Consider the following 27,404-nt stretch of genomic DNA (forward strand, 5'->3'; position numbering starts at 1 on the left):
TGGCTGTGCAGAACGTTGGATTGGGGGTGAGTTTCTCTTCTAGCACACTGAGTTCAGTGACTGTGGGTGAAATTTCCTTTTTCTCCCCCTTCAGCCAGAATATAGACACAGACCAGTGTCTTTTGTTCTGCTTTTGAGTTGAAATTTTATCTTTGCATGAGGACTTTGTTACGCTGTCTCTAGGCATGCGGAGAGCTATTTTACAAACCAGAGTCTCTAGCTGCTCTTTAATGTCCCTTCCTGTGATGACTTGGGATCATTATGTATCCCAGGGTCATCTTTCTTCAGTAGCAGACGTTTTTGTTTTGTTGTGTCATGATCATTAAATTAAATCCTGTTGAGATGTTTTTCCGCGTGTTTCCCCCTACCCAATATCATAGAAGGCATGGAAATGTCATGCTATCGTGGTGCAGAATGAAGATGTGTTTTCACTGCCTTCCGTGGATGATGGCTCCCGGGGAAAGCCGGCAGAGGTCCGGGAGGCGGGTGAGTGCTCGTGCCAGGAGTCGGGGCTGCAGCGTGTCAGGATTTAGGTCGTCGGTTCACAGCAGAGCTCTCCTTCATACTAACACCTGACCTTGGCAAGTTCCTTAACCCCCCACTAACCACATTTCCCTCACCTATGAAATGTGGTCCCTGGGAGTGGTTTACCTGGAAGGAGAGTTTTGTTCAGTGTTGCTCACTGGGCCTGGGTGACCTGTCTGCTCTCTAAGCAGGATGGGCACCGATAGCCATACCGGGGTGTTGGCGTAGTCGGTGGTTAGCGTTCGATGGTTAGGTGATGAGGTGATGTGTGACCAAGGGCCAGAGAGCACGTGCTCAGGAGCAGCTCTGGCTCCCTGCCTAGTCCCTATATCTGCAGCTATGGAATTATGAAAAATACAAATGAAAAGATCATCTCCCTTGCCTGGGGGTCAGGAGTTCGGGCTCTGAATCCGAACGGCCTGTGTTCAAGTTCTGTCTCCTTTACAGACTGAGTGAAGGTGGGCAAGTTCCCTCCATGTCTTCGTAAGTAGAACAGGGGTAATAAACATAATCCGGCTTGGGCTAGTGGACAAAATTAAGCGAATATGTAGACACGAAGTTTCTGAATGAGTGGCACGTAGCACTTACTGTTCCCCATTTGCCAAATTTATTCAGTTAGCAAATTTATTTAAGTGCCTTTTACATGCCAGGTGCTCTGCTAGGTGCTGGCAAACGAATCAGACGTAATAGAGTCTGTTCTTGTCGAGTTTATGGTCTAGTGTAGAGATTAGCATGCTTTTTGGTAAAAGGCTCCATGGTAAATACCTTGGGCTTTCTGGGCCATAATGTCTTTGTCACAACTACTCTACTATCATATTGTGAAAGTAGCTACAATAAATAAATGGATGACTGTGTCTGTGTTCCAATAAAACTTTATTTAAAAAAGCAGTTGTGCCAGATTTGGTCCATAGATCATGACTTGTCAACCTGTGGTTCAGTGGGAAAACATGTTAAGTAAGCACAAATATGTTATCAGAAGTCGTGATAGGTTTTATAAAACGGAAATCTCACAGGATTACATAAGAAAAAGGTCAAGAAAGGTAGCTTTGAAGAAGTGACATTGAAGCAAAATGGTAGGAAGGTAGCCAAAGGAAGAAAGGGCAGCTGCAGCAGGCATAGCTCTAGTGGCCAGTTTTAAACTTGCCACACCAGTTGTTAGCTAAGAGGCTCAGAATTACAGCCTGCATTTCTGTCTTTTGGAGCACATTGGATATTTTGAAGTTTTCTTTGAATTAAAACAGAAATGGGTGTCTGACTTTGGCTCAGGTCACGATCTCATGATTTGTGAGTTTGAACTCTATATCGGGCTCTGTGCTGACAGCTCAGAGCCTGGAGCCTGCTTTGGATTCTGTGTCTCTCTCTCTGTCTGCCCCTCCCCCACTCATGCTCTGTCTCTTTCTCAAAAACAGGTAAACATTAAAAAAAAAATTTAAACAGAAATGGGAAATTTCCCCTGAAATATAATTCATGCCAGTTGTCTTCCCCTTCCCACCTCCCTAACTCCTGTTATAATCTTAACACTGAGAGATGAACTGTATTAATATATTAACACATTTTGGGGCAGGTGGAGCATGTGACTCTTGATCTCAGGCTTGTGAGTTTGAGCCCTACATTGGGTGTAGAGATTACTTTAAAAAACTCTAAAAAAAAAAAAAGGTGTGTGTGTGTGTATATACACATATATAAGAGATATATATAAGGTATATATACAAGGTATATATGTATATATATGTATATAAGGTATATATACACATATAAAAGATATATATGTATATATAAACAAACACATTTTGTTATGCATTCTTCTGGTAGGTTATTTTCTCTATGCAGGTGTTTTCATTATATTGTCAGTATCTAAAAATTCAGAAGTTAGAGTAGTAAGATTGCACATTATTTCATTATTAGGTACAAAACGTTTTACCCCTTAGAACTCATTTTTACTTTTTGATGTTGTTTTTCTCTTTTTGCCTGGTTAAACTTAAGATTCTCTTCTTTTCCTATTTGGCTAAAGATTCACAGACCTTAAAACCATTTTGGGAAAAAAAAAATCTGTTTTCTTATTGACTACATCCTGAGTTTTTCCCAATTTCCAACCTCAATTGTACATTTCCTTTAATTTTTTTTTTTTTAACGTTTATTTATTTTTGAGACAGAGAGAGAGCATGAACGGGGGAGGGCCAGAGAGAGAGGGAGACACAGAATCTGAAGCAGGCTCCAGGCTCTGAGCTGTCAGCACAGAGCCCGACATGGGGCTGGAACTCACAGAGCAGGAGATCATGACCTGAGCCGAAGTCGGACGCTTAACCGACTGAGCCACCCAGGCGCCCCTGTACATTTCCTTTAGACAGGCTGTAGCATCTTAACAGTATTCCATAGAGATTTTACGGAAAAGTATGTTGCTCACTGTGGACTATTTGAAGGGGTGCCTCGGAGTTATGGGTTTGTCTGTACAACTTTGTGACCCCGTCAAGTTTTCTCTTTCTGCCATTCTGGGATTCCGAGGGGACTCTGCCTGCATGAGAGTCATTGCGGTGCAGTGGTTAGGAGCATACTGGTGTGAGTTAAACCCAGTTTTGTTCCTTGGCTGTGTGAACTTGGATCAAGTTACTTACCTTCTCTGGGTCCCAGTTTTCTTCTCTTTAAAATGGGAACAATCGTGGCATTAACCTCATGCAGTTAAATTTAGAGGATTAGAGGAGTAAAATGAATAAAATACACATCAGGTCCTTGGAGCAGTGACTGCAGTAGGGAGGATGATTTGTGTTATCCGTTGTTATTATTACTGGTTACAGCTGGGGAACCAGTGGCCCTCTTCCTCCTTTAACCATCCTTGAATTCTGGCAAGTGGCTCCTGACTCATCCTGAGATCTTGGGCTGTATCACTTCATTTTTGTTTCACCCTCTGTGTAAGGCTGTAGGAGTGACTTTAATCAACAGAAGTCAGGGAAACCTAGTTTTTTTGAAATCTAGTTCTTTATGTACTTTTGTACTTGGAAAACTTACGTGATAAGTAGAATAGCCTTTTGAACATAGACCTAAAAGTATGTCTTTGGCAACAACATTATCTTCTTCTGTCACATATTTTATTTTATTTTTAAAAATTTTTTAACGTTTACTTATTATTGAGAGACAGAGAGAGACAGAGCACAGCTGGGGGAGGGACAGAGAGAGGGAGACAGAATCCGAAGCAGGCTCCAGGCTCTGAGCTGTCAGCATAGAGCCCGACACAGGGCTCGAACTCACAAACTGGGAGATCACGACCTGAGCCAAGTCGGGTGCTTAACCGACTGAGCCACCCAGGAGCCCCTCCTGTCACATACTTTAATTCCGGGTTTATAACTGATGACTTATTCTGTGTGTACTTGGAGATTTTTACATGTTCTCTTTGGCCTTTTTTGTGTGTGGCCCTTCTTTACTTTGTAAAAACTTGAAAGAGAGGTTGCCTAACCTAGGATGCTGACAAATGGGCTGTCCTGGGGTTATCTTGGCCAAGTAGGCTTACTTCTCTGGGCCTTGAGTTTTTTCATCTGTGAAATGGGTCTAGATGATCTCCAAGGGCTCTTCCTGGTCTCTGTGGCTTTTGTTCAGATGCTCCCAGAGTCTGGCAATATTCTCATTAGCTTTTATAGACCTTGCGGTGCTGCTGTTCTGATTACACCATCCTCCTGAGCAAGATTCTGTCTCCTTTTTGTCCCCCACTGGAAGAAATCCTAATATGCTTTCCTTATAAACTGCCTTTAAAATCACTTTAAAAAGAGATGCCTTTCTATATGCATCTATGCATTTACGATTCATCCTTCCCGGTGGCGGTGCTTGTTTGTTTGGTGGTTCTGTAGCCCCCCCTCGGCAGGCACAGGATTGCTCTCAGAAGTGCTCTGAAGAGCTAACATTACAGTCTTCTTGTTGGAACTTGTCCCAGCTCAGATTCTATTTTTAATAAAGTGTGGTGCATTGTTTCTCAAAGGTTACCAAATTTTTTACTGATGGAAATAAGATCTTTATGTTTCTATACCTCCAGACCCTGTGATTTACCACCATTGATAAGTTCTTTTGTTCAGCATCTGGTCATGGAGTAATTATTCTCAGTGCCTCCCACTTGCCTTTTGTGCCTGTGGGCTGGGTGCTAGCAGTGGGAGTGTAGGCGCTGGGATTTGTAGTGTACCTTGCAATTTGCATGGTGCTGATGACATTCCCAGTTTTGCTTGATTCTCCCTGTTACCCTGAGTAGTGGGTTGGCCCGATTCCAGCTCCTCCCCCACCCACACCCTCCCCAGCCAGGAAACCAAGGCCAAGAGAGAAGAGTGACCAAAACCAAAGGCAAATTCACACTGGGAGGAAAAAATGGCCAAATACAGTCTGAATTGTGTGCTGTGGGCTCGAGATAACTGGTCTGCAGGATATTAGTTTGCTAATTTTCATTAACTTTTTTTTTTTTTTTATAATTTTTTTTCAATGTTTATTTTTTGAGAGAAAGAGACAGAGTGTGAGTGGGGGAGGGTCAGAGAGAGAAGGAGACACAGAATCTGAAGCAGGCTCCAGGCTCTGAGCTGTCAGCACAGAGCCTGATGTGGGGCTTGAACTCACAAACCATGAGATCATGACCTGAGCCTAAGTCGGACACTTAACCGACTGAGCCACCCAGGCGCCCCCATTAACTTTCTTTAATGACAAAAATAACAATGCCCAGTGTAAAAAGGGTGAATAGTTGGGAAGAGAACACGAAAAGCCCCTTGGTGGCCTCCTCAGTTCCCAGCCCTGCTCCTAGACCCTGGTGACTAGTGTTCATAATTTCCCAAGTATTCTTCAAGGGGTTTCCATTAGAATGTAGGCACGGAGGGGCGCCTGGGTGGCTTGGTTGAGCATCTGACTTTTGATTTCATGATCGTGAAATCAAATCAGGTCAAATCGGGACATGATCTCTCAGTTTGTGGGTTTGAGCTTCACGTCGGGCTCTGCACTGACACCGCGAGCCTGCTTCGGATCCTCTCTGTGCCTCCCTCGCTCAGGCACGCACACGTGTTCTCTGCCCCTCTCTCTCATTAACAACAACAACAAAAAAATGTCGGCATTAAACACAGGCCTGGTCTGCGTGTGCTGTGTGCCTCAGATACAAGTGCTGGGCACAAAGCAGGGCTCGGTGTCCGTTGATTAAATTGAGTGGCATCTCCAGCGTCATCCTGCACATTGTCACTCGCCAGCACGTTTCTACTTACTGCTCTATCTTGGACAGATTTTCATAGCGGGACTTGTATGGCAACTTTACTTCTTTAAATAGCTGCATGGTATTCCATTGTATGGATCACTATAACTTTTTAACCAGTTCAAGCTGTTTCTAACCTTTTCTGTCGCAAACCTTGCTCTGAGGGCCCTCTGAGACATTGACTGAGGGCCCTCTGGGAACAACATTGGTTGTTCCCCCTGATATCCATTTTCCAGTCCTTTTTTTGTTTCTTGTTTTTTAATGTTTATTTATTTTTGAGAGAGAGGAAGAGAGAGAGAGAGAGACCGAGCAGAGGAGGGACAGAGGGAGAGAAGGGGACAGAGGATCCAAAGTAGCCTCTGCACTGACAGCAGACGGCCTGATGCAGGGCTTGAACTCACAAGCCGTGAGATCATGGCCTGAGCCGAAGTCAGACGCTCAAACGACTGAGCCACCCAGGCACCCATTTTCCATTTCTGATGTTAGCTGGTCATGGCCGCTCACACCTGCCAAGTCCCCTTGTAGTAGGCACGGATACCATACAGGGTCCCCGGGTGGGGGGTGGAGGTTGTGTGGGTGAAGTTTCCTGTTGCTGCTGTAAAAAATTACCACAGACTTCAGAGCTTCATTTGAAGCTCCAGAGGTCAAAAATCCTAAAGTCAAGGTTCCGGCTAGCCCCACACCTTCTAGAGGCTCTAGGAGAGAATGCGTTTCCTTGCCTTTTCCAGTTTCTAGAGGCTGCCTACATTCCGTCGCCCAGGAACTCTCGGAACTCTGCTTCTGTTGTCATGTCTTCTCACTGACTCTTGCCTCTCACCTCCCTCTCCTGAGGACCCTCCCTTGTGGTTACACTGGGCCCACCCAGATAATCCAGTGTGATGTCCCCATCTCAAGATCCTTAAATGAACTGTACCTGCACAGTCCCTTTTGCCATGTAAGGTAACAGGTTCACAGATTCCAGGGATTAGGGTGTGGAGGGGCCATTACTCTTTCTGTCACAGGGACTACCAGAGCCTGGGGGTAGTCAGTGAAGAATGCCCTGAGAAGGATGATGGGGTACAGCCAGGTGAAGAAGCTGAGGAAGAACCTTCAGGTGGTGAGTGGGATGGAATTTGAGGTGTCCTGATCTGTATGAGGAATGGAACGAAAGGCTGTTGTGACAGCCAAGTGTACAAGGGAGTGGGTGGTGAGAGGTGACGCTGGAGACAGCAGGGGAAGTCACTGGAGGGTTTTAGAGTAGCTTTGTATTTACAAAGAACACTTGTGCTGCCATGATGACAGTGGGGTTAGAGGTGGGTATGGAGGGTGTTGGAGGCCCCATAGGAGGCTGTCGTAATTCAGGTGGGAGATGCTGGGGGCCTTGCCTTGCTCGTGGCAGAAGATGAAGGAGAAGCGGATGGCTCTGAGAGATTGAAACCACAGACATGGTAGTGGGTGGGTCGGGCAAGACCCCCAGGCTAGACCTAGCGTCAGCCAAGAAGGTGGCAGCATTGTCATTTGTGGGGAAATACCAGGAAAGGGTTGGAATTGGGGGGAAGGAGAAGGGAATGCTCTAATTTGGAGTAGATTGATTTTGAGGGCCTATGAGACAAACCAGTGGAAATGTCAATGTTCATCCAGTCTGAATGAGCTCAGAAGTTTTCTGGAATGAAGATGAAATTGGAAATGGTAGCTGCTGATTGATGCCACATGAGTGGTTATTGCCTGGACCCTACAGAGAGGCATGGAGAAGAGGGAAGAGGGCCTCAGTGCTTGTAGAAAGCCCAGGGTAGCTAAAAGCGCCCTCTGTAGTTGGCAATGTTTCGAGCTCATCAGGGGTGAAGTGGAGATAGAATCCAGATGAAGAAATGTGGAGGTGAAGAAACAGAAGAATCTTAAAGAGTATTATGGAAAACTTCCCAAAATTGTATTAGCTTCCTATTGCTGCTATAAGAAATTAGGATTGACTTAGTGCCTTAAACAACACAAATTTCTTGTCTTATAGTTCCGGAGGTCAAAGACCTGAAATTGGCCTCCTGGAGCTAACATATAGGATGTATGAGTTTGAGTTCTTCCTGGAGGTTCCAGCAGAGACTGTTTCTTGCCTCTTCCAGCTTCTGGAGGTTGCGTGTGCTCCTTGGCTCCTGGTCCCCTTCCTTCGTCTTCAGTACTAGCAAGGGCCAGTTGAGTCCTTCGCACATGGCGTCACTCTGATCTGTCGGTCTGCGTGTTTCCCACTTTTAAGGAGGCTTGTGATAACATTGGGCCCGCCAAGATAATCTGGGACAGTCCTCCTATTTTAAGGTCAACTCATAAGCAAATTAATCCCATCTACAAGCTGAATTTTCCTTAGCCATGTAAGGTAATGTATTCACAAGTTCTGGGGATTAGGACATAGACATCTTTGGGGGACCATTACTCTGCCAGTACACATATATGTTAACGTATAAACAGAATAGTATAACGAGCCCCACGTACCCAGCACTCAGCTTCAACAACACAGCGTGTCCTCACTTCTCCCCACCTCACCACTGGTTATTTAAAATAAATCTTAGAAGTTATCTGACTCATCTGTAGATGTTTCAGAATAGAGTTCTTCAAAGAAGTTGAGCTCTCATGGGACAGTGACGAGGGGGAGGTCACTGGGGAGATGTGTGGGAGAGTGTGCACGTGTGCATTTTTAGTGGGGGAGGCAGTTAGGCATGCTAAATTCTTCACGTTGACATTTGCAGCACTGGGCAGAAATCACATCATGATAACACCCTCTACAGGGCCCTGCAGTAGGCATGTTAAATTCTGACAGGAAGGATCTAACTGTGGAGGAGAGACCGGCTTGGACGAGAGACGTGTCCGTCATTAACAGAGGGAGGCATGTAGGTTTGAAGGTTTGGGAATGAGAGTTCCTCTCTGCTGGTTTAATTTAATCCAATTAAAAAAAATGTTCCCCTGTTGAGTAGGAAGCCAGTGAGTGGGGCAGAGGGGAACTAGGGGATGTTGAAGATTTGAGGAGCTCCAGGAAAGTTGGAAACAGTCACTGCGGAGAGAATGAGTGCACTGAAGAGACATTACTGGAGGCAGGACATGTTCAGGGCCTGCTTGGTGAGTTCAAGTGAGTCCAGCCGGCATCGTTGTGGGACTTCTTCCATTAGCATTGCACGTCTCTACGGGTGTAGGTTCAAAGATGGTGGACCATTTGGCTCCTGCTGGCTTAGTTTTTTGCCAGGTGGTGTGACCAGAGGACAGGGTTTTTAAGAGCAATTGAAGTCACGCTCCCTGGGCTCTACGCTGAGTAAGAAAGAAGAGGCGTGACAGGATCAGGTGAGGTGAGTGTAGCCATGGTGCCGGGATGCTTAAGGAAGCTGGCAGGCAGAGCGGAGCCTGGATCGATTGTAGGGTGGTGACCAGGTCCAGAGGAGCTGGCGTGGAGTGGAATAAAAGCCAGCTGGCAAAGAGGACATCCAGTTACCGAGAGAGCAGGCTGTGGGAATGCTCCTCCACGTGGGTATTGAGATGACCCCAGATGACAGCAGGAGGCAGAGGGGAGGGTGAGGTCGGCCGTGAATGGAGGTCAGCCGAGAAAAGGAGATGGGAAGGGCCTTGCACAGACCTGGGAGGTGTGGACCTCAGGAGGGCAGGTGTTTAGCACAGGTTATTCCTCTTAAACATTGCCCTCCATTTGGGTAATCACCTCCCCAACTCTCCCTCCAGTGGGAAAATATTAAGTTAGGTAGAGAAAAGCAGACTCGATCCAAGAATTCCTAAATAGCGAAACTCATGGATTCACTTGAATATATGGCTACCTCATAAAGAGAGATTTAATGAGCTCTGTCTCCATGCGCTATACTTTTATATCTGAAATTCCTCCTGGGCTCTAAGCCATATATTCTAATGTTGCTTCAGATATGGCCGTGGGTGTATTTACTATGCATTATTTATATTGATTTATGATTGGGATGTGGCTTTTTTGAAAAATGTTAGTGGTTTTTGTCTATACCGTAAAATCCTGCTGTAATATTGTAACTGCTGTTGAAAAGACTCAGCCTTGTATATGGCGTCGCTTATTGTGAAAGGTGATGAAAACCGCACACGCGCGCGCACGAGAAGACAGTGAAACTATCAAATATGCACAAATGACCACTGAGCTCAAAGTCTCAGCTGACAGGAAAGGGAATTTAGATTGGTGGGCTGTATAATGGACCTAGAAAACACATGAAAACAGGATGTTATGATAAGGGAATAGAATTGGCCATTTCTGCTGCAGTCCTGTTTGCTGAAAATTGGGTTATTTTACATTTAACATTTTGTTGCTGACAAGTGACCATTTTGTCTGGTTCTCAGTCCACCTTTTGGCCATTTCTTCCCATGACAGGAGATGCCAATTATATGGATCAAGAATAGATATTAGCAGCAGATTCATTTTTTTTAGAAAACACAACGGTGTCTCTTCCTGTCTCCCAGATGTTTGAGATTCTCTGAACGGAGTCCTTCTCTGATAGCCTGAGAACGAAAGAAGGCTATAGAATGATGATAGAGCCACAGGTATATGTGGAGCCTGATCCTCGCACCCCAAACGGCTTACCTTGTTGGACTGGACTTCGGTCACTTTTCCTAATTGCAGCGGGCTCGTCTGGGCCTTCCGGGAGAAATGGGTGTCGTGTCGCTAGTGGCCACTTTGCCCTTAGCGGTGCGTTCGATTGCCCTGCATAGCATTTGGTTAAGCTCAGGGGCTCCCAAGCCTGACTCCTGGGTTCAAGTCCTAGCTCTGCCACTTACTGCCTGTGGTTCTTGGGCAGATTTTTAATCACTGTAAACTTCATGCTCCTGTCCGTTAAGTAGGCGTTGTAATAGTACTTCCCTCTAGGATTGTTGTGAGAATGAATAGTGCAGTCCCTGGCACTTAATAGGAGTACCCAGTAACTTCTCATCATCACGTTGGAGCTTTCAACTTGGGTTCACATGGCTTACCAATCTGATGCATTTGGGAAGGGTTTTAAAGGATATCGTTCCATTATTCACAGTATTCCTTGGACATTTCACTTTCCCAGTTAAGGCATTTCTCTGAGCGCCACATTTAAAGCTTCAACTATGTACACTCCCCCCCACCCCCCCGCCCCCCGCCTTCCTTTCTCTCCTCCCTGAGGTCCACACCCTCATTTCCTGATTTGTTGTTCATCACTGTGCTTACCACCTTCCTGTATACTGTCCATTGTATTTGCTTTTTCTTCTGGCTGTCTTCACTAAAATGTGAGCTCCGTGAGTGTGGGCTTCCTTGTCTGTTTTGTTCACTGTTACATTGTCACTGCCTGGAATAGTACCTGGCACATAGTGGGCGTGCAGTAAATCGTTATCAGAATGAAGACGTTGACTTTGAGAGTGGTGACATGATTCTCTACACCACCAGGTATTATAAAAGCTGCTGGGCTTACAGTGTTTTATTCACAAGCTCTTAATGATAATTTGCTTATTTGCCTATCTCAAACCAACTTTACTAATAGAAGATCATCGAAGTCAGGTAGAATGGGTTTGAAGGGATGATTACATTGGATGAAGAGAAGAATAAGGCTGACATTATTAATTCATTTACCGACTTACTTCTGACACTTTTTTTTCCCAGCACAAACAGCACTAACCACCACGAGGGCGAGAGAGATGCTGATCTCAATAGTGGACTCTCTTAAGAGTCTATTGTCCATTTTATGTACAATAGAAACTTTGTTATTTTTCTCTTTCAGGGCACCAATGCCTCTGCTCTGGAAAAAGACATTGGTCCAGAGCAGTTTCCAATCAATGAACACTATTTTGGATTGGTCAATGTAAGTATATAAAGATGTCTTATTTTTATCAAATGTTTTAGAGTACTTGAAGCAACTCCATGGCAGTTTCTCTTATTACCAATTTTTAAATAATTGTTCATGTGCTTTAGTTCCTAGAAATGGCAGGTGTTGGGGAGGAGAAATTTAGTTCAGTTTTTCAAAGTGTCAGTTGTCCCAGAAAAAAGGGTTTAATTACTGCATTGTTGGGTCACATTCTCACTTTTTTCCCCGGTGCTCATGAGATTTCCTTTGTAACTTTTGGAATAATTTTATTAGCCTTTATGGCCAAATCTGCTTGTGTCATGTGGGTGAGCTGGTCTTTGGCCAGTCTCTGTTTCAGTATGCATGAGTACAGAGTTTTAAAAGTGTTACCAGCTCATCACCAGGAACTGTTTAACAATCAAACTTGATGCTGGTACTGGGGTGGGTGGATTGGGGGGGGAAGACTGGGACCAATTTATCTCCCAGTTCCTGGGCCTCGTCTTATCTGTGCTCAGCAATGCTGCCTTGCATGTGACCACACTTAGGCTCTGCTTCCTTGATGAGTTAGTTATGACTAAGTCGTTAGGCGATGTTACCCAATACCCTTGTGAGCTTTCTTCCTCACCTGATCCGTTCCCTCTGGGGTAAAGGTTTTCCACCTCATAAGCACCTCACAAGCACCTGGTTTTCTGGTACAACCGCTCTGAGCAGAATCTGTCAGTACCCAGGTGTAACAGCTAGTAATTTCCACTGGGGAAGCTAGAAGTATCCTCAGTGAACAAATGCCCCTTGTGGCATAATGGAAAGAACATTGGCTTTGAAGTCATAGAGCCCCGAATTCTGCCTGCGCTGCTCACTAGCTGTGTGATCTAGAGCAAGTCACTGGGCCTCGTTGAGCCTCCATTTCTCCGTCTGTAAATCGGACACCATAACGATATCTTTCTCTTGGGTTATAATGAAGGGTCAGTGAGCGAGCTCCTACCGAAGACCCTGACACAAGGCTGAGGCACATTGTGGACGCTCCGTAAACGTTAATTCCTTTTCCTTCCCGGAGTCATCCGCTGCATCGGGGCCGAGCATTACTAAAGGGTGTCTAGGCAAAGGCGGATCCACTGAGTCAAAGAGAAAAGGGTGGAAGAAGGAAGGCTAAAGTACTAGAATATAGGGCATTCTGTTGGCGAAATACGGACTTCCAATTTAAAATGGTTTTTTTTTAACATTTATTTCTTTTTGAGAGACAGAGAGAGATAGGGCGTGAGCAGGGGAGGGGCAGAGAGAGAGGGAGACACAGAATCTGAAGTAGGCTCCAGACACTGAGTTGGCAGCACAGAGCCCGACGCGGGGCCCAAACCCACGAGCCGTGAGATCATGACCTGAGCCGAAGTTGGTCACTCAACTGACTGAGCCACCCAGGCGCCCCTGGACTTCTAATTTTTAATACAGTTTTTTTAGCCATTACGCACAGGCCTGTGCCGAGCTCTATGAAGATAGTTGTTCAAGTTGTGGAAAATTCTGCCCTAGCTAGGGAAAATACAAACGAGGAAAAAAAGAATTAAGTCCATTTCCTAGTTTGTGGAAGCATTGTGAGATTACATTTATTAATAGCTTCATTTATGTTCACTTCAAATGGTAATTCATGAAAGTTCCAGCTTCTCTTTAAAAAGAGGTTTGTCTCCTATTACATAATTATGTCAAAGTAGATTAAAATATGTAAAAATAGGAAATGTTCTCTCTTAGCATACGTAGAAATGTCACATTAAGTATGGCGGAGCATCTGTCTCACCCTTGGGAAAATGACACACAAGCCAACAACCAATCTTGAGAAGATGTTCATGTTCTATTTTAATCTTACAAAGGATTTTGAAATCTATGTTATTAATCTTGTGGTTTCTTTAGATTTTTCCCTTTATATTTTCCTCGCTGCGAAGATTCCTAAAGTGATAGTCTGGGCTGTGTTGTTCCACAGAGTTGGTGTCACAGTCTGTTGAAAACCACTGAGATGATGACTTTTTCCTTCTTTAATCATAATCTGAGTATCCGTGGTTTTTGAGAGGAACAGAATATTAGGGTGTGAGTCCTAATGTGATTGTGGGAGACCAGGAACTGAGTGCCGTTGTGTTGGGACACTTACCATCATGGCAGAAAAAAGACTGAGGGTGACTCAGGAGTTGGAAGGGAAGAAGCTGGTGGGATGACCTAGGGAGGCACCTCTTTGTCCCATTGCTCTGGAGTAAGTGAGGACATGGGGTCTGAAGCAATGCGCAGGGGCGCCAGAATCTTGGAAGAGTGAGACTAAAACAAGTCCCCATGTAGATGAGGCTGCTTCAGCTGACCAACTGGTTCTTTTTCTTGGATTCTTTCTGATTTGGATTTTTATTTTCCACCATAGGAGTTTAGATATGTCGTAATGTGGCCTCTCTTATTTATTTAATTATTGTTACTTTTCAATATTTATTTGGAGAGAGAGAGAGAGAGAGAGACATACAAGTGTGAGTGGGGTACGGGTAGCAAGAGAGGGAGACACAGAATCCGGAGCAGGCTCCAGGATCTGAGCTGTTAGCCCAGCGCCTGATGCAGGGCTCGAACATACGAACCATGAGATTATGACCTGAGCCGAGGCTGGTCGCTCTACTGACTGAGCCACCCAGGCACCCCCCTACAACATGGCCTCTCTTATTTAGCCAGCTGCTTTCCTTCGTCACCATATTATGTCGAGTTTTCTTCTTTTCTTTTTAAGTACTAGAAGCTCTCCTTAGATTTTTTGTTTTTTTTTTAAATTAAGGCTGAGAGCTTCTTATCTATTTTAGGGACTTTCATGGGCTAGAGAGGCACCAGGCTGATATAAACCTGTATTCGTTTCCCTGTTGCTCAGATAGTCACTGGTGTGTGTTTAGAGTGGTTTGCTGGTTTTCTAACATGGCGAGCAGGCCTCCGATACTGGGAAATCTGGGCTGGCTCCCGGAGGGTGGGCTTCTCCCTCTTCCCACCGGAGGTGGCACGTCTCCAGACCATGAACTTGAACCATCCCTGTTGTCCTTTGTCAGTTCGGAAACACGTGCTACTGTAACTCCGTGCTTCAGGCATTATACTTCTGTCGGCCGTTCCGGGAGAATGTGTTGGCATACAAGGCCCAGCAAAAAAAGAAGGAAAACTTACTGACGTGCCTGGCAGACCTTTTCCACAGCATTGCCACGCAGAAGAAGAAGGTTGGCGTGATCCCACCAAAGAAGTTCATTTCGAGGCTGAGAAAAGAGAATGGTGAGTAATGTGTTTGAAGGTCCGAAAAAAGGAGTATTCATAGTTCTGTGTATCCTCAAAATGTACCTCCCCTCTTGCTTTTTTTCATGGGAAAATGGTCTGGCCAACTACTCATAAAGGCAGATATAATTCTCCTTTTCCACCACGTATACGTAAAATAAGACTGGATAAAAAATATGCTTACAAATTCGGATTTATCATTTCGTTTTGGAATGGTCTTTTTATTTGCCGTGCATCGGGAGGGGCTTTTTTCTGGATAGGACCCATGTAAGAGAAAACTTGCCCAAGGCAGCCTTCTAGGCCAGTACACGGATTGGAATAAATAAGTTGATGCAGTAATTGAATAAAATGGTACTCTTATAAAGTTGTCGTAAGTGATTAAAATAAATGTATATTCTCTAATTGGAGACTCTGCTCTTTTAAAAATAATACCTCTGATTTTTATGCCTGAGACAATTGAAGGATATTAAGTTGATATCTTTATACTATAAAAATGCCCGCTGTCACCTGATTTTTTTTTTTCTTCTGATTTTTTTTGTTTTGTTTTGTTTTTTGGGTTTTTTTTTTTTTTTTTTTTTTTTGGTTTTTTTTGGGGGGTGGGGGAGTGGTGGTGGGGACTAGGTTATTCCAGAAGATTTGCATTGGTAATTTCTATGACTAGAAATAGTTGGTATGGCAACTTGTGTTTATCCTAGATTTCAGCCTTACTCCAACAGACTTGCACAGTTAATCAGATGTTTGTTTTATAAAGTCTCATTTAATTTGATTGCTGTCTCTTAACGTTGTTGTAGTTTATACGTGCCAGAATAAAAATAATGTGAGCAGGAGGCAGAGCGCCCCCGAGTCTTGTCGCGAACGTGATTAATAACGAAGTTTCACAGCTGCATTCGTCTCTTGATTGTCCCTACGGCAGGGAACAGCAGTAGGCTTCTGGAATCACTCGTGTTTGGTTTCAGAACACTATCAGATAGACACATATATCCCTCATCTCCCATATGTGTTTCGTTTAAGCTGCTTCCAGTCTGGTCCAGGGCTTAATATGATCTTTGGGAAGAGACCCCTTTTGCTCTAGATAAATTGCAAAATGAATAATTGATCATTGGTGGTCACATCATATTAAATATTGATATTTTATCAGGGAACTTATCAAATAATTTCTTGGGTTTTTTTTTTTTTTTTGTAGAACAAATAAAAATTTTGGTAGCTTTTTATATACATGATGACTTTTAGGAGACATGGGAAATTTAGTTCTTGGTGGGTGGTGAGAAAAATGAACAAAATTCTTTTAAAATGTACCCATTAAAGTTGGAAAATAGAGATGAATATATGTGATACCTGTCCACTGGACATTTCAATATAGAAACTGAAGCGTGGTGTGTAAAATGGAGCACCGTGTTTGCTTTTCAAGAACCAGACACTGAAACGATGACCTTCTCTTTTCCAGATCTCTTTGATAACTACATGCAGCAGGATGCTCACGAGTTTCTAAATTATTTGCTAAACACTATTGCGGACATCCTGCAGGAAGAGAAGAAACAGGAGAAACAAAATGGAAAATTAAAAAATGGCAACATGAATGAACCTGCAGAGAATAATAAACCAGAACTCACCTGGGTCCATGAGATTTTTCAGGGAACGCTCACCAATGAAACTCGATGCTTAAACTGTGAAACTGTGAGCATTATGAGGGCTTTCATGTAATTCGCTTGGGCGTATTTGTACAGGCCGTGGTGTGTGTGAGTGCATTGTCTGTGAGTGCAAGCACCTGGCACTTGTCTTCAGGATATGCAGACAGTTCTATTTCTGTATATGAGCAAACTTGTGGAAGCGTGTCTCCATCCAAGATGTCTCAGCTGTGGCTAAAGTAGACTGATGCGGGAAAATCTCAAAACTTGGATGTCTTTGGATCATGGGCAGATTAAGGGTGCACATATTGAACAAATTAAGGATGCAAATTAAGGGTTAAACTAGATCTCCACCAGTTACCTTGAAAAGATTTTGCTCATGCGGAGGTCATGTGAGGCTTAGAACAGACCATCCCTCCAACTTGAAAGGAATCAGCTATGGGATGGTGAACTTGAAGTTGGAAGTCGGACTCGGCTTCTGATCCTGCTGCAGTTAGCTGGGTGTCTTTGGGGCGGGTCCCTCACAGCACTGTTGCAAGGGCTGGGTGGGTTCATCTGTCTGGAGGAGTCTGGCACATGGTGGGCACTTACTGTTAGTTGAATTTGAATCATGGTCTCCGGAGTGCGACTCAGGACGTCACATTTGCTTGGTATATTTGACTTAACTCTATGAATGGTCTCATAATTGGGAAGTGAAAAGCTCAGCTCTAGAGCCGGGCTGCTGAGTTTGTATGCTGGTTCTGCCATTCCTTAGTTATGGGACCCTGGGCGTATTATTCAGCCTGTCTATCTTCACTCTCCTCATCTGTAAATTGGGGACGATGAGAGCAGCTATGTCATAGGGTTGCGTGGGAGGGTGAAATGAGTTAACAGTCGGAAAGCACATAGGGCCGTGCTTGGCATGTAGCAAATATACAATAAATGTCAGCTGTTATTATTTACTATAACTGCTAACAACGTAGAAAGCCTCCGAGTTCGTTAGGAATCTCAGAGTTTCTTCACATCATATGAAAAATTCTGTAGGATTGTGCATTTTTCTGGGGGGAGAGAGAGAGTCACTCTCATTAGTTTTTGCTAAGGGGCTAGGACCCAGAATTGGTTAAAAAATGTGGATTTAAGTGGGAGGTTCTTTGGGTTTTTTTGGCAGTCTTTCTTCTGTCCTTTTAAATAATTTTTGAATCAACATTCTGATCTGTTCATTGTAGAAACAACTAGAAAGCATAGCTAAGCAAAAAGAGAAAAGAGACTAAAAGTTACCAGTGATCTCCCTACCCAGAGATGATAAATTTGTAACATTTTCTAAAAATTGTGATCACATTTGCCCAGAGAGAACCACTTGAACATTTTGAGATACATCCTGCCAAAACATTTTCTACACATACTTTTCTATCTAGAGATCTTTCCTCCCTCCCTTTCTCCTTCTGTCCCTTTATATTTTATATACCAGTGCAATCCAAATGAATACGGAAGTAGAATAGTAGAGTAAATCCCATATGAGTATTACTATGATTGTTAACACGTCGGCCTGTCTTGATCATTTCTTGTTTCATGCCTCCCCTACTTCCCACCCCCCCCCCCCGACCCTTGCCAAACTGGTCATTTTAAAGCAAATCTCAGATAACATATCACTTCCTTTGTAGTTCCTTTACTACTTTATTACAGATCTCTAGAAGGTAAGAAAAAACATTTTATTTTAAAAAAAATTTTTTTTTAACATATTTTTTTTAATTTTTTTATTTTTGAGACAGAGAGAGACACAGCATGAATGGGGGAGGGGCAGAGAGAGAGGGAGACACAGAATCGGAAGCAGGCTCCAGGCTCTGTCAGCACAGAACCCGACGCGGGGCTCGAACTCACGGACCGCGAGATCGTGACCTGAGCCGAAGTCGGACGCTTAACCGACTGAGCCACCCAGGCGCCCCAAGAAAAAACATTTTAAACAAAAGTACAATATTGTTATCACACCTAAAAAGAATTCCTTTAAATCATTATTAACTTAGTGTTTAAGTTTCTCAGTTTATGTCTCTTTTTTCTTTCTTTTTTTTTTTTTTAAGCAGTTGGTTAATTCACATCAGGATCCAAATGTCCACACACTGCATTTAAACAGTATGTGTCTCAATCTATAAATTACCACCCACTGTTCCCCTTCCTTCCTTCTTTCCTTGCAATTTAGTTGTTGAAGAAATCAGGTTTGTCTTGTAGAATTTCCCACATTCTGGAAGCATCCTGGGGTGTTAACAGGTACGGGAAAATGGCAGTGTGTTTCTACCATCCTATTCTTTGTTCTTATTTAACCCTCCTATTTTATATTCCTTTTTCTTCCTTCTTTTATATCAATGGATTCTCCTCCACCTAACCCCCCTTCTGCATCTATTGTATTGTTAGGTTTAAATTCTCTTAGAGGTTACTCTGGACTCCATGATATACATCTTTGCCTTAATTTTTTACCACTTTCCCAACATGGCTGGAACCTGTGGCATACTTCATCCCCTTTTCCTTATTTTGTGTTACTGTTTTCTGATGACCTCATGAATTTTAGCATTTTACGTGTTTTAATCCATTGCAGTTTTTTATTCTTCTTGGTAATGTATTTTTAGAATACCTTCATGTCTTTTAAACATCAAAATTAGAGCTATATTGTAAATATTATAATCTGGAGATGTATAGTCTGTTCTTTCCTTCTTCCCTCTTTTTAATAAGGGAGGATTCCTTGGTACCATTGCCACCTTACCTCTTGTATCTGTTCTGTCATCAGGTTCTGTCTGTTGTATCTCTTTTTTTCTTTTTTTTTTTTTAAAGTTTATTCTGAGAGAGAGAGAGTGGGTGAGCAGGGGAGGGGCAGAGAGAGGGGGAGAGAGAGAATCCCAAGCATGCTCTGTACTGTCAGCACAGAGCGTTGTATTTTTATTATTTAATTTTGATTTTATCTTATTTATGTAAGTAAATGTATTTATTTATTTATTTATTTATTTATTTATTTATTATTTTTTAATGTTTATTTTTGAGAGACATCGGGGGGTGGGGTGCAGAGAGGCAGGGGGACAGAGGACCTGAAGCAGGGCTCTGTGCTGACAGTGGAGAGCCCGGTGTGGTGCTCGAACTCACGAACCATGAGATCATGACCTGAGTCGAAGTCAGATGCTCATCTGACTGACCAGCTAGGAGACCCAAAATGTTTATTTATTTTTGAGAGAGAGAGAGAGAGAGACAGAGCATGAGCAGGGGATGGGTAGAGAGAGAGGGAGACACAGAATCTGAAGCAGGCTCCAGGCTCTGAGCTGTCAGCACAGATCCCGACTCAGGGCTCAAACCCACGAACTGTGAGATCATGACCTGAGCCAAAGTCAGACATACAACCAGCTGAGCCACCCAGGCACTGCTCTTTTTAATCCTCTACTTCTCTCAGCCCCCACTATCGCACCCTGGCTCAGGCCCCCTCAGCTCTTGGTAGGCGGTCTCAGTTAAATTGCAGTAACTTCCTGTTGGGATTTTCTGCCTTTTCTCTTGCCTCCTGCATGTTACTGTCCTACTAACCTATAGCAGTCTATGGGTGCTTTGAGTGTTTGGTAGAACTTGCAACTTACTTTTGCATCCCTAAAATGTATCATTCCATTTGGCTTGTTTTTTTGTTTTTTTGTTTTTTTTTTATCTTGATATGAATGAAATCATACAATATGTATTCTTTTGTGTACTGTTTTTTGGTTTTGCTTTGTTGTATCCCTGGTAAGATTCTTTTGTGTTGTTGCAGGATTCTTTAGTTCATTCATTTTCATCACCATATAGTATTCATTCCATTGTATGAATATACCACACACACACTTTACTAATTCATTTCACTCTTGGTGGATATTTGGTTGTTTCCAATTTGGGGCAACTCTGAGCAATGCTGCTGTGAACCTTACAGTACATATAATCTAGTGGACATAAATCTTTCTCTTTCTCTCTTTCTCTCTCTCTCTCTCTCTCTCCCCCTCTCTCCCCCCTCTCTCTCCCTCCACACACACACACACACACACACACGTATATGTATGTATATATCTATGTATTAATCATATGGTATGCTTATCAGAAAATGTTAAATCCCCAAAATGGTTGTACCATTTTACACATCCAGTATATGACCATTCTCCTTTCTCCACATTCTTGTCTATATCTATATCTACTATCCTTTGAGAGAGCCATCCTTAGATGGCTTCACTTTGGATAATACAGTGACTATGTAGCTGAATACTCTTTTATTACCCTCCCCCCTCCCCCCCAACCCACCTCACATCTGCTATGCAAAGGCACAGATATTGAGGATATAATGAGAGCCTTGCCTTTCTGGAACTTTCAACATGGAAGACAGGCATTAATAACAAAATAAATAATTAGTTTTGCAATTAAGATTATAAAATGCTGTGAAGGAGAAGTACCAGATACTCTGCGAACTTATGCTACATGAACCAGAACAGTGGGGCATCACATGTCTTCATTTAGCCAGGAAACCTGCAGCAGACGGTGTGGCTGGTCTGGTCCTTTTGGTTATCTTTGAAATTAACACGGTTACTAAATCAATCTTGTGGAAAACTAAGTGAGAGTTTTCAGGAAGGCTCAGATAATAGGCTTAGTCACATTTGTAGTTTCTTTTTTTTTCTTTTTGTCTGTGAACAGTTATTTGAGCCCAACAAATGCAAACACCGCACTCTCAGACATTTGTATGGCAGTAACTATCACTTAGCCTGTTATTTCCTAAAGGGTTACCATAGATGTGATGCCTATGCCCAAAGATACCCTTCAGAACTTTTGGGTGATGGGTGCCTGGGTGGCTCAGTCGGTTGGGCGTCTGACTTTGGCTCAGGTCATGATCTCACGGTTTGTGGCTTCAAGCCCTTTGACGGGCTCTCTGATGACAGCTCAGAGCCTGGAGCCTGCTTTGGATTCTGTGCCTCCCTCTCTTTCACTGTTCCTCCCCTGCTCGCACTGTGTCTCTCTCTCTCTCTCTCAAAGGTAAATAAAGATTAAAAAACAAATTAAAAAAAAATTGGGGGTGAGACCAAATTTGTTTGGGATAATGGGATTCTAATTATACAACCATTATACTTGGTGGAAGTGAATGTGAATGTGTGAGTGTATCGTTTTGTTTTGTGTTGTTTTTGTGTGAGTGTATCTTCATGGAGGATGGCACACTCTGAAAAACCTGTGTTTTTTAAAAAGGGATTCGATTTGTGGCAGGAGTTTTCTGTGGAGTTCCTTAGGTGGTCACCTTCATTTCATAGGTCCTTTAACTGGATGGGATCCTGGGAGTCATCTAATCCTTCCCTACCAGTGCCCGAGTCCCTTCTGTGACATCCTAGCCAGTTGGTCACCAGCATCTGCTTGGACTCTGTCCAGAGATGGGGAACTCAATCTTCCCAGCAGTGCATTCCATTTTTAGAAAGCTTTAATTGTTAGAAAAGCCCTCTACTTTCTAAGAAAATACAAAGCCTGCAGGCTTTTTTTTTTTTTTTTTTTTTTTTTGTCGTGGTCATCGTGTTGTAGTCGTCCGTTGTTGTAAAATGTCGAGGACTTAGTGTAAAAGAAGACCTAACATTTAAGTTTTCCTTCACTGGCTGAGAAATAGGGGGCAGCCTTTGAGTAAGGTCCTCTGCCCAAGGCAAGCAGCCTTTAGATGGTGCTTGAGTCACATTTGTGAAATCTCACAGTGGGATTCAACTGCACTAGATCCTAAGCGGCAAATGAGCCCCTTGGGGGAGCAGGGAGGGAGCCTTGCCTTTGTAGCCACCTCAGCCAATTGTGCAAAAAACTCTTTGTGCGGGCTTTCATGCTTTTAGAAAACAATGATTGTTTTTTTTTTCTTGGTCTTACCCTTTGTGAATGTTGCTTGTGATTGCAGTGCAAAATGTCAACTGCGAGATTTATGGAGACAAATAGTTTCCCTCTTCAATAGACTTGGAGAAACTGTTTTAAGGGGGGTAATTCAGTGCAGACTTTCCCAGATAACCTTGATCTAGGCACTTCAGAATTGCAGCATGGGGATTTTCCAGCCTAGTCTCAGTGCTCCTTTGGTTGTCCTTTGCTTGGTTTATAAGATTTGCTGGGCCATTTGGAGCTTAATTTTGTTGGTGTTAATTTCCCCCCTTTCCATTTAAGCTGAGGTTTTGCTTTGCAAACTGGTGGTTTTTAGTGCTTCTCGGGGGCTTTAAGGCACATTTATATCTGTCGCTGGAGCCAAAAGGGTGTCTAAAGAACTGCTTTATTAAGTACCAATCGTACGGCTCCTTCTTGCTTATTTGCAGAGGTTAACACTGATTCAGTAGAGCTTCTGAGCTCTTCCGTAAGAGGAGGAGTTGGGGTGGGTGGTGCGGCCAGGTGACATCACTCACTGGTGCTTCTGAGTCCCTCAGGTGGGCTTTTGTTACCACTTTTCCTAAGCCCACTGCTTTGGCACTGCCCTAAGGTAGCACATCTTCAGTTCCTGGCCGATGGGCGTCGAATAGCCCCCTGGCCTTTTCCACCAGGCCAAGGAGAGGCATCTGGGGACTCGAAGCGCATTTCAATATGATGTTAATTATTAGAGCCCTTGGAAAGCTCCTAATTTATATGTATACCTTATATATTAATTTGTTTTATGAATTGATTTGTGATTTGTTACAACGAAGAGCAGGTAGGGTCACTTAATTTTCCTAGATACCTTTTCAACTAGTTTTTGGGGAACTCCATGCCCAGAACTAGGGGAGAAGAAAGGAGAAGGAGATGTAGCCTGTGCTTGCTGAGAGTATTGGAACCTTAGTGACATAGATGTTTCCTTGGAGACAAGCTGTATTTTCACTTAGACCAGAATGAGATCCTTGTGTGTGGGAAGAAAATGGTTTCATTATCTGGCAGCTTTCTGGGAAGATAGAAAGGGGAAAAAAAAAAAAAAAAAAATTGCTTGATCACCCATTGCTTTTGAGCATGTCAGTCTGAGTCAGAGGGAAGAAGAATCCTGATGGAAGTGGTTCAGAGCCATTCTTTCATATCCCCCACGGGGGTGATCTATTACACTGGGAATTGGGAAAGTTACAGTACGCTTCTTACTTTCGTTAATTAGGCTTGTACCTTTCTCCCCTCCCTAAAATAATTAAGTAGAGAAAAGATTGGCATCCAGCAGGAAACCATGTTTCTTTGTTTTTGCCCCCTTCAAATGAAAGCTTTCTGAGAACCTGATCCTCCCTCTCTAAATGATGTATGATTTCAGTTAGCCATCAATCCGTTTATTTTCTCCCAGACAAGGACCATTTAGGTTTAAAAAGTTTTACTAATTTTAAAAAAAAATGCAATACCTGTGGATTATTATTATTATTATTATTATTATTATTATTTATTTTTTTTTTGCAAATCATACACAAGCATCTTTAAAATGAAAATCATGGGGCGCCTGGGTGGCGCAGTCGGTTAAGCGTCCGACTTCAGCCAGGTCGCGATCTCGCGGTCCGTGAGTTTGAGCCCCGCGTCGGGCTCTGGGCTGATGGCTCAGAGCCTGGAGCCTGTTTCCGATTCTGTGTCTCCCTCTCTCTCTGCCCCTCCCCCCGTTCATGCTCTGTCTCTCTCTGTCCCAAAAAAATAAATAAACGTTGAAAAAAAATTTAAAAAAAAATAAATAAATAAAATGAAAATCATTTATAATTCTGTTTTCCAGATGCCACTATTGGCATTTAGATATCTTTCCACTTGTTCAGTTATATATTCATTCACTGAGTGAATATTTATTGGGTACCTACTAAATGCTGGAAATTATTTTAAGTACTAGGGATATAGCATTTAAAACAAGCAGAAAAGATAGTCCCTGCTCTTTTGTTTACTAAGATGCACATTTAAACCTATACATCTCCCTTTACTGCTTTAGCTAGATCCCACAAATTCTGATTTTTCTTTGTCATTAGTTGAGAATATTTTCTAATTTCTCTTGTGCTTTTTTCCCTTTGATCCATATATTACTTAGAAATGTGCTGTTTAACTTGCAATTATTTAGGATTTTCCTGGACACCTTAATTTTATTGATTCAAAATTCAATTCTCTGTGGTTAACGGGAAGATAGCCTGTATCATTTCAGTCTTTTAAAATTAATGTGAGGGGCGCCTGGGTGGCGCAGTCGGTTAAGCGTCCGACTTCAGCCAGGTCACGATCTCGCGGTCCGTGAGTTTGAGCCCCGCGTCAGGCTCTGGGCTGATGGCTCAGAGCCTGGAGCCTGTTTCCGATTCTGTGTCTCCCTCTCTCTCTGCCCCTCCCCCGTTCATGCTCTGTCTCTCTCTGTCCCAAAAATAAATAAACGTTGAAAAAAAAAAAATTAAAAAAAAAAAATTAATGTGACATGTTTTGTATCCTAACACATGGTCTATCCTGGTAAATGTACCTGAAAACGAGTCTCTCAACCTTGGAACTATTAATATTTAAAGTCAGATAACTCTTTGGGTGCTACCCTGTGTATCATGGGATGTTTAACAGCATCCCTGGCTTCTACCTGCCAGATGCCAGTAACATTCCCCAAGATGTGACAGCAGAAATGTGTCCAGACGTTGCCCCAATGTTCCCGGGAAGGAAAAGTTTCCCTTGCTGAGAACTACTGGGTTGAACAGAATATATATATTACAGTTATTGGATACATTATTCACATAACAGAGTTCTTCACATTTTCTATGATTTTTCTTGATTTTCCCACCTAACCTTTCTATCAGCTGCTGAGAAAAGGGGTTTAAAATATCTATGATTATGGGGTTATTTTATTTCTTCCTCTAATTCTGTCAGCTTTCGCTTCATAAGTCTTTTACTTTTTAAAAAACTTTATTGAGGTATAACTTGTGTGCCATAAGGTTCATCCATTCGGTAATTTTTAAAGTAATTTGGTGAGTTGCGGTGCCTGGGTGGCTCAGTCGGTTGAGCATCCGACTTTGGCTCAGGTCATGATCTCGCGGTCCGTGAGTTCAAGAGCCTCGTCAGGCTCTGTGCTGACAGCTCAGAGCCTGGAGCCTGTTTCAGATTCTGTGTCTCCCTCTCTCTCTGCCCCTCCCCCACTCATGCTCTGTGTGTCTCTGTCAAAAATAAATAAACATGAAAATTTTTTTTTTAAAGTAATTTGGTGAGTTGTGCAGCTATCATCATAATCTGGTTTTAAAGCATTTCTGTCACACTAGTAAGATCCCTTGTGTACCCAGCAATTAATCTCTGTTGCAAGCCCCAGGCCACCACTGATGTTTAATGTAATTATTGGTGTGGTTGAGTTTGGGGCTCCCATTTTATTATTTGTTTTCCATTTATCTCCCCTCAGTTTTTTATTCTTCTGTTCCTCCTCTGCTTTAAAAAAAAAAAAAGTATTTTAATACATGTATATGTTGAGTATATATACATATACTCATATGTTGAGTGTATGTACATATACTCATATGTTCATATATGCTTATATGAACAATTCCATTTTAATCTTCCTCTTAGTGTGCACTTGTGTGTGTATTGTGGTTTGGTTGTTTCTCTAGATTACAATATATAATCTTTACTTTTCACAGTCCACTTGCGATTAATAATGTCACTGTGCACGTAAAACATAGCTTGTTACTGTACAGGCATATTCCTTCCGCCTACCCCCACCATACCTTGTCCTTATGCTGTAGTTGTTATATGTTTTACATTTATGCACATTATAAACCCCACAGGGCAATGTCAAAATTACTATATTTTTTTTAATGTTTATTTTTGAGAGAGAGAGGGAGCGGGCGAGGGACAGAGAGAGGGAGACAGAAAATCTGAAGCGGGCTCTGTGCTGAGAGCAGAGAGCCCGACGTGGGGCTTGAACTCATGAACTGCGAGGTCACGACCTGAGCTGAGGTCGGACGCTTAACTGAATGAGCCCCCCAGGCGCCCCCAAAATTATTATTGATGCTCTTCACTCTGTCTTGAGGCTCTGGATTTCCATCTGGTATCATCTCCCTTCGGCCTGAAGAACTTCCTTTAGCCTTTGTTGCAGTGCAGGTCTGTAAATAATGAATTCTCTTTATTTTACAGACTTCATTTGAAGGATCTGTTTTGGGGGGCGCCTGGGTGGCTCAGTCGGTTAAGCGGCCGACTTCAGCTCAGGTCATAATCTCGCAGTCCGTGAGGGCTGTGAGTTCGAGCCCCGCGTCGGGCTCTGTGCTGACAGCTCAGAGCCTGGAGCCTGTTTCAGATTCTGTGTCTCCCTCTCTCTGACCCTCCCCTGTTCATGCTCTGTCTCTCTCTGTCTCAAAAATAAATAAATGTTAAAAAAAAAAAAAAAAAAGAATCATGAAGGATCTGTTTTGGACTCTAAGAGTTCTGCGTTGACAGTTTTTTCTTTTAGCACGTTAAAGATGTTGTTCCACTGTCTCTGGCCTCCGGAATATCTGATGAGAGAGCAGCTTCCAATTGAATCATTCTTTTGTAATGTGTCATCTTTCTCTAGATGTTTTTAAGATTTGCTTTTTACCTTTGGCTTGTAATGGTTTGACTGTGATGTGCCTTGGCTGGCCTTCTCTGTATTTATCCTACGTGGTCTTTGTTGAGCATCTTGAATCTATAAATGTATATCTTTTACCCAATCAGGAAATATTTAGCCATTATTTTTTAAATAGCTTTTCTGCCCTATTCTCTCTCCTTCCTTCTGGGACTCCAGTTATATGTATGATATTTTCTAACAGTTCTCTGAGTATCTGTTAATTTTTTATTCCAATCTTCTTTTTCTTTATTCTTCTCATTGGGTAATTTTCATTGATTTGTCTTCAAATCCACTTTTTCTTTCTACTGTCATCTCCAGTTCGTTGGTAGGTCCATCTCGCATATTAATTTTTCAGTTCTGGAATTTCCATTTGATTCCTTTTTTTTCTTGTTTCTCTGCTGAGATGTCTTGGTTTTTTTCGTTCATTGTGAGTATATTTTACTTTACTGAGGATAGTTAGAAGAGCTTCTTAAAAATTCTTACCTGCTAAAAAAAAAATTCTTGTCTGCTAATTTTAACATCTGCATCATCTAAGGATCGGTGTTAGTTGTCTTAAG

General features: G+C 42.8%; 1 protein-coding gene across 3 annotated transcripts in view; it reads left to right on the forward strand.

The window, feature by feature from the left end:
* The window catches only part of USP46 (ubiquitin specific peptidase 46), a 62,085-nt gene that overhangs the window by 12,942 nt on the left and 21,739 nt on the right, over window positions 1-27,404 (forward strand). For all 3 annotated transcript variants that reach the window (XM_045474081.1, XM_045474083.1, XM_045474082.1), the window contains exons 2-4: window positions 11,437-11,517; window positions 14,544-14,757; window positions 16,202-16,431. In XM_045474081.1, the coding sequence (XP_045330037.1) occupies window positions 11,437-11,517; window positions 14,544-14,757; window positions 16,202-16,431 (525 nt within the window). The remainder of the gene's footprint in view (window positions 1-11,436; window positions 11,518-14,543; window positions 14,758-16,201; window positions 16,432-27,404) is intronic.

This window comes from Leopardus geoffroyi, chromosome B1 (genome assembly GCF_018350155.1).
Source record: "Leopardus geoffroyi isolate Oge1 chromosome B1, O.geoffroyi_Oge1_pat1.0, whole genome shotgun sequence".
Taxonomy (NCBI): domain Eukaryota; kingdom Metazoa; phylum Chordata; class Mammalia; order Carnivora; family Felidae; genus Leopardus; species Leopardus geoffroyi.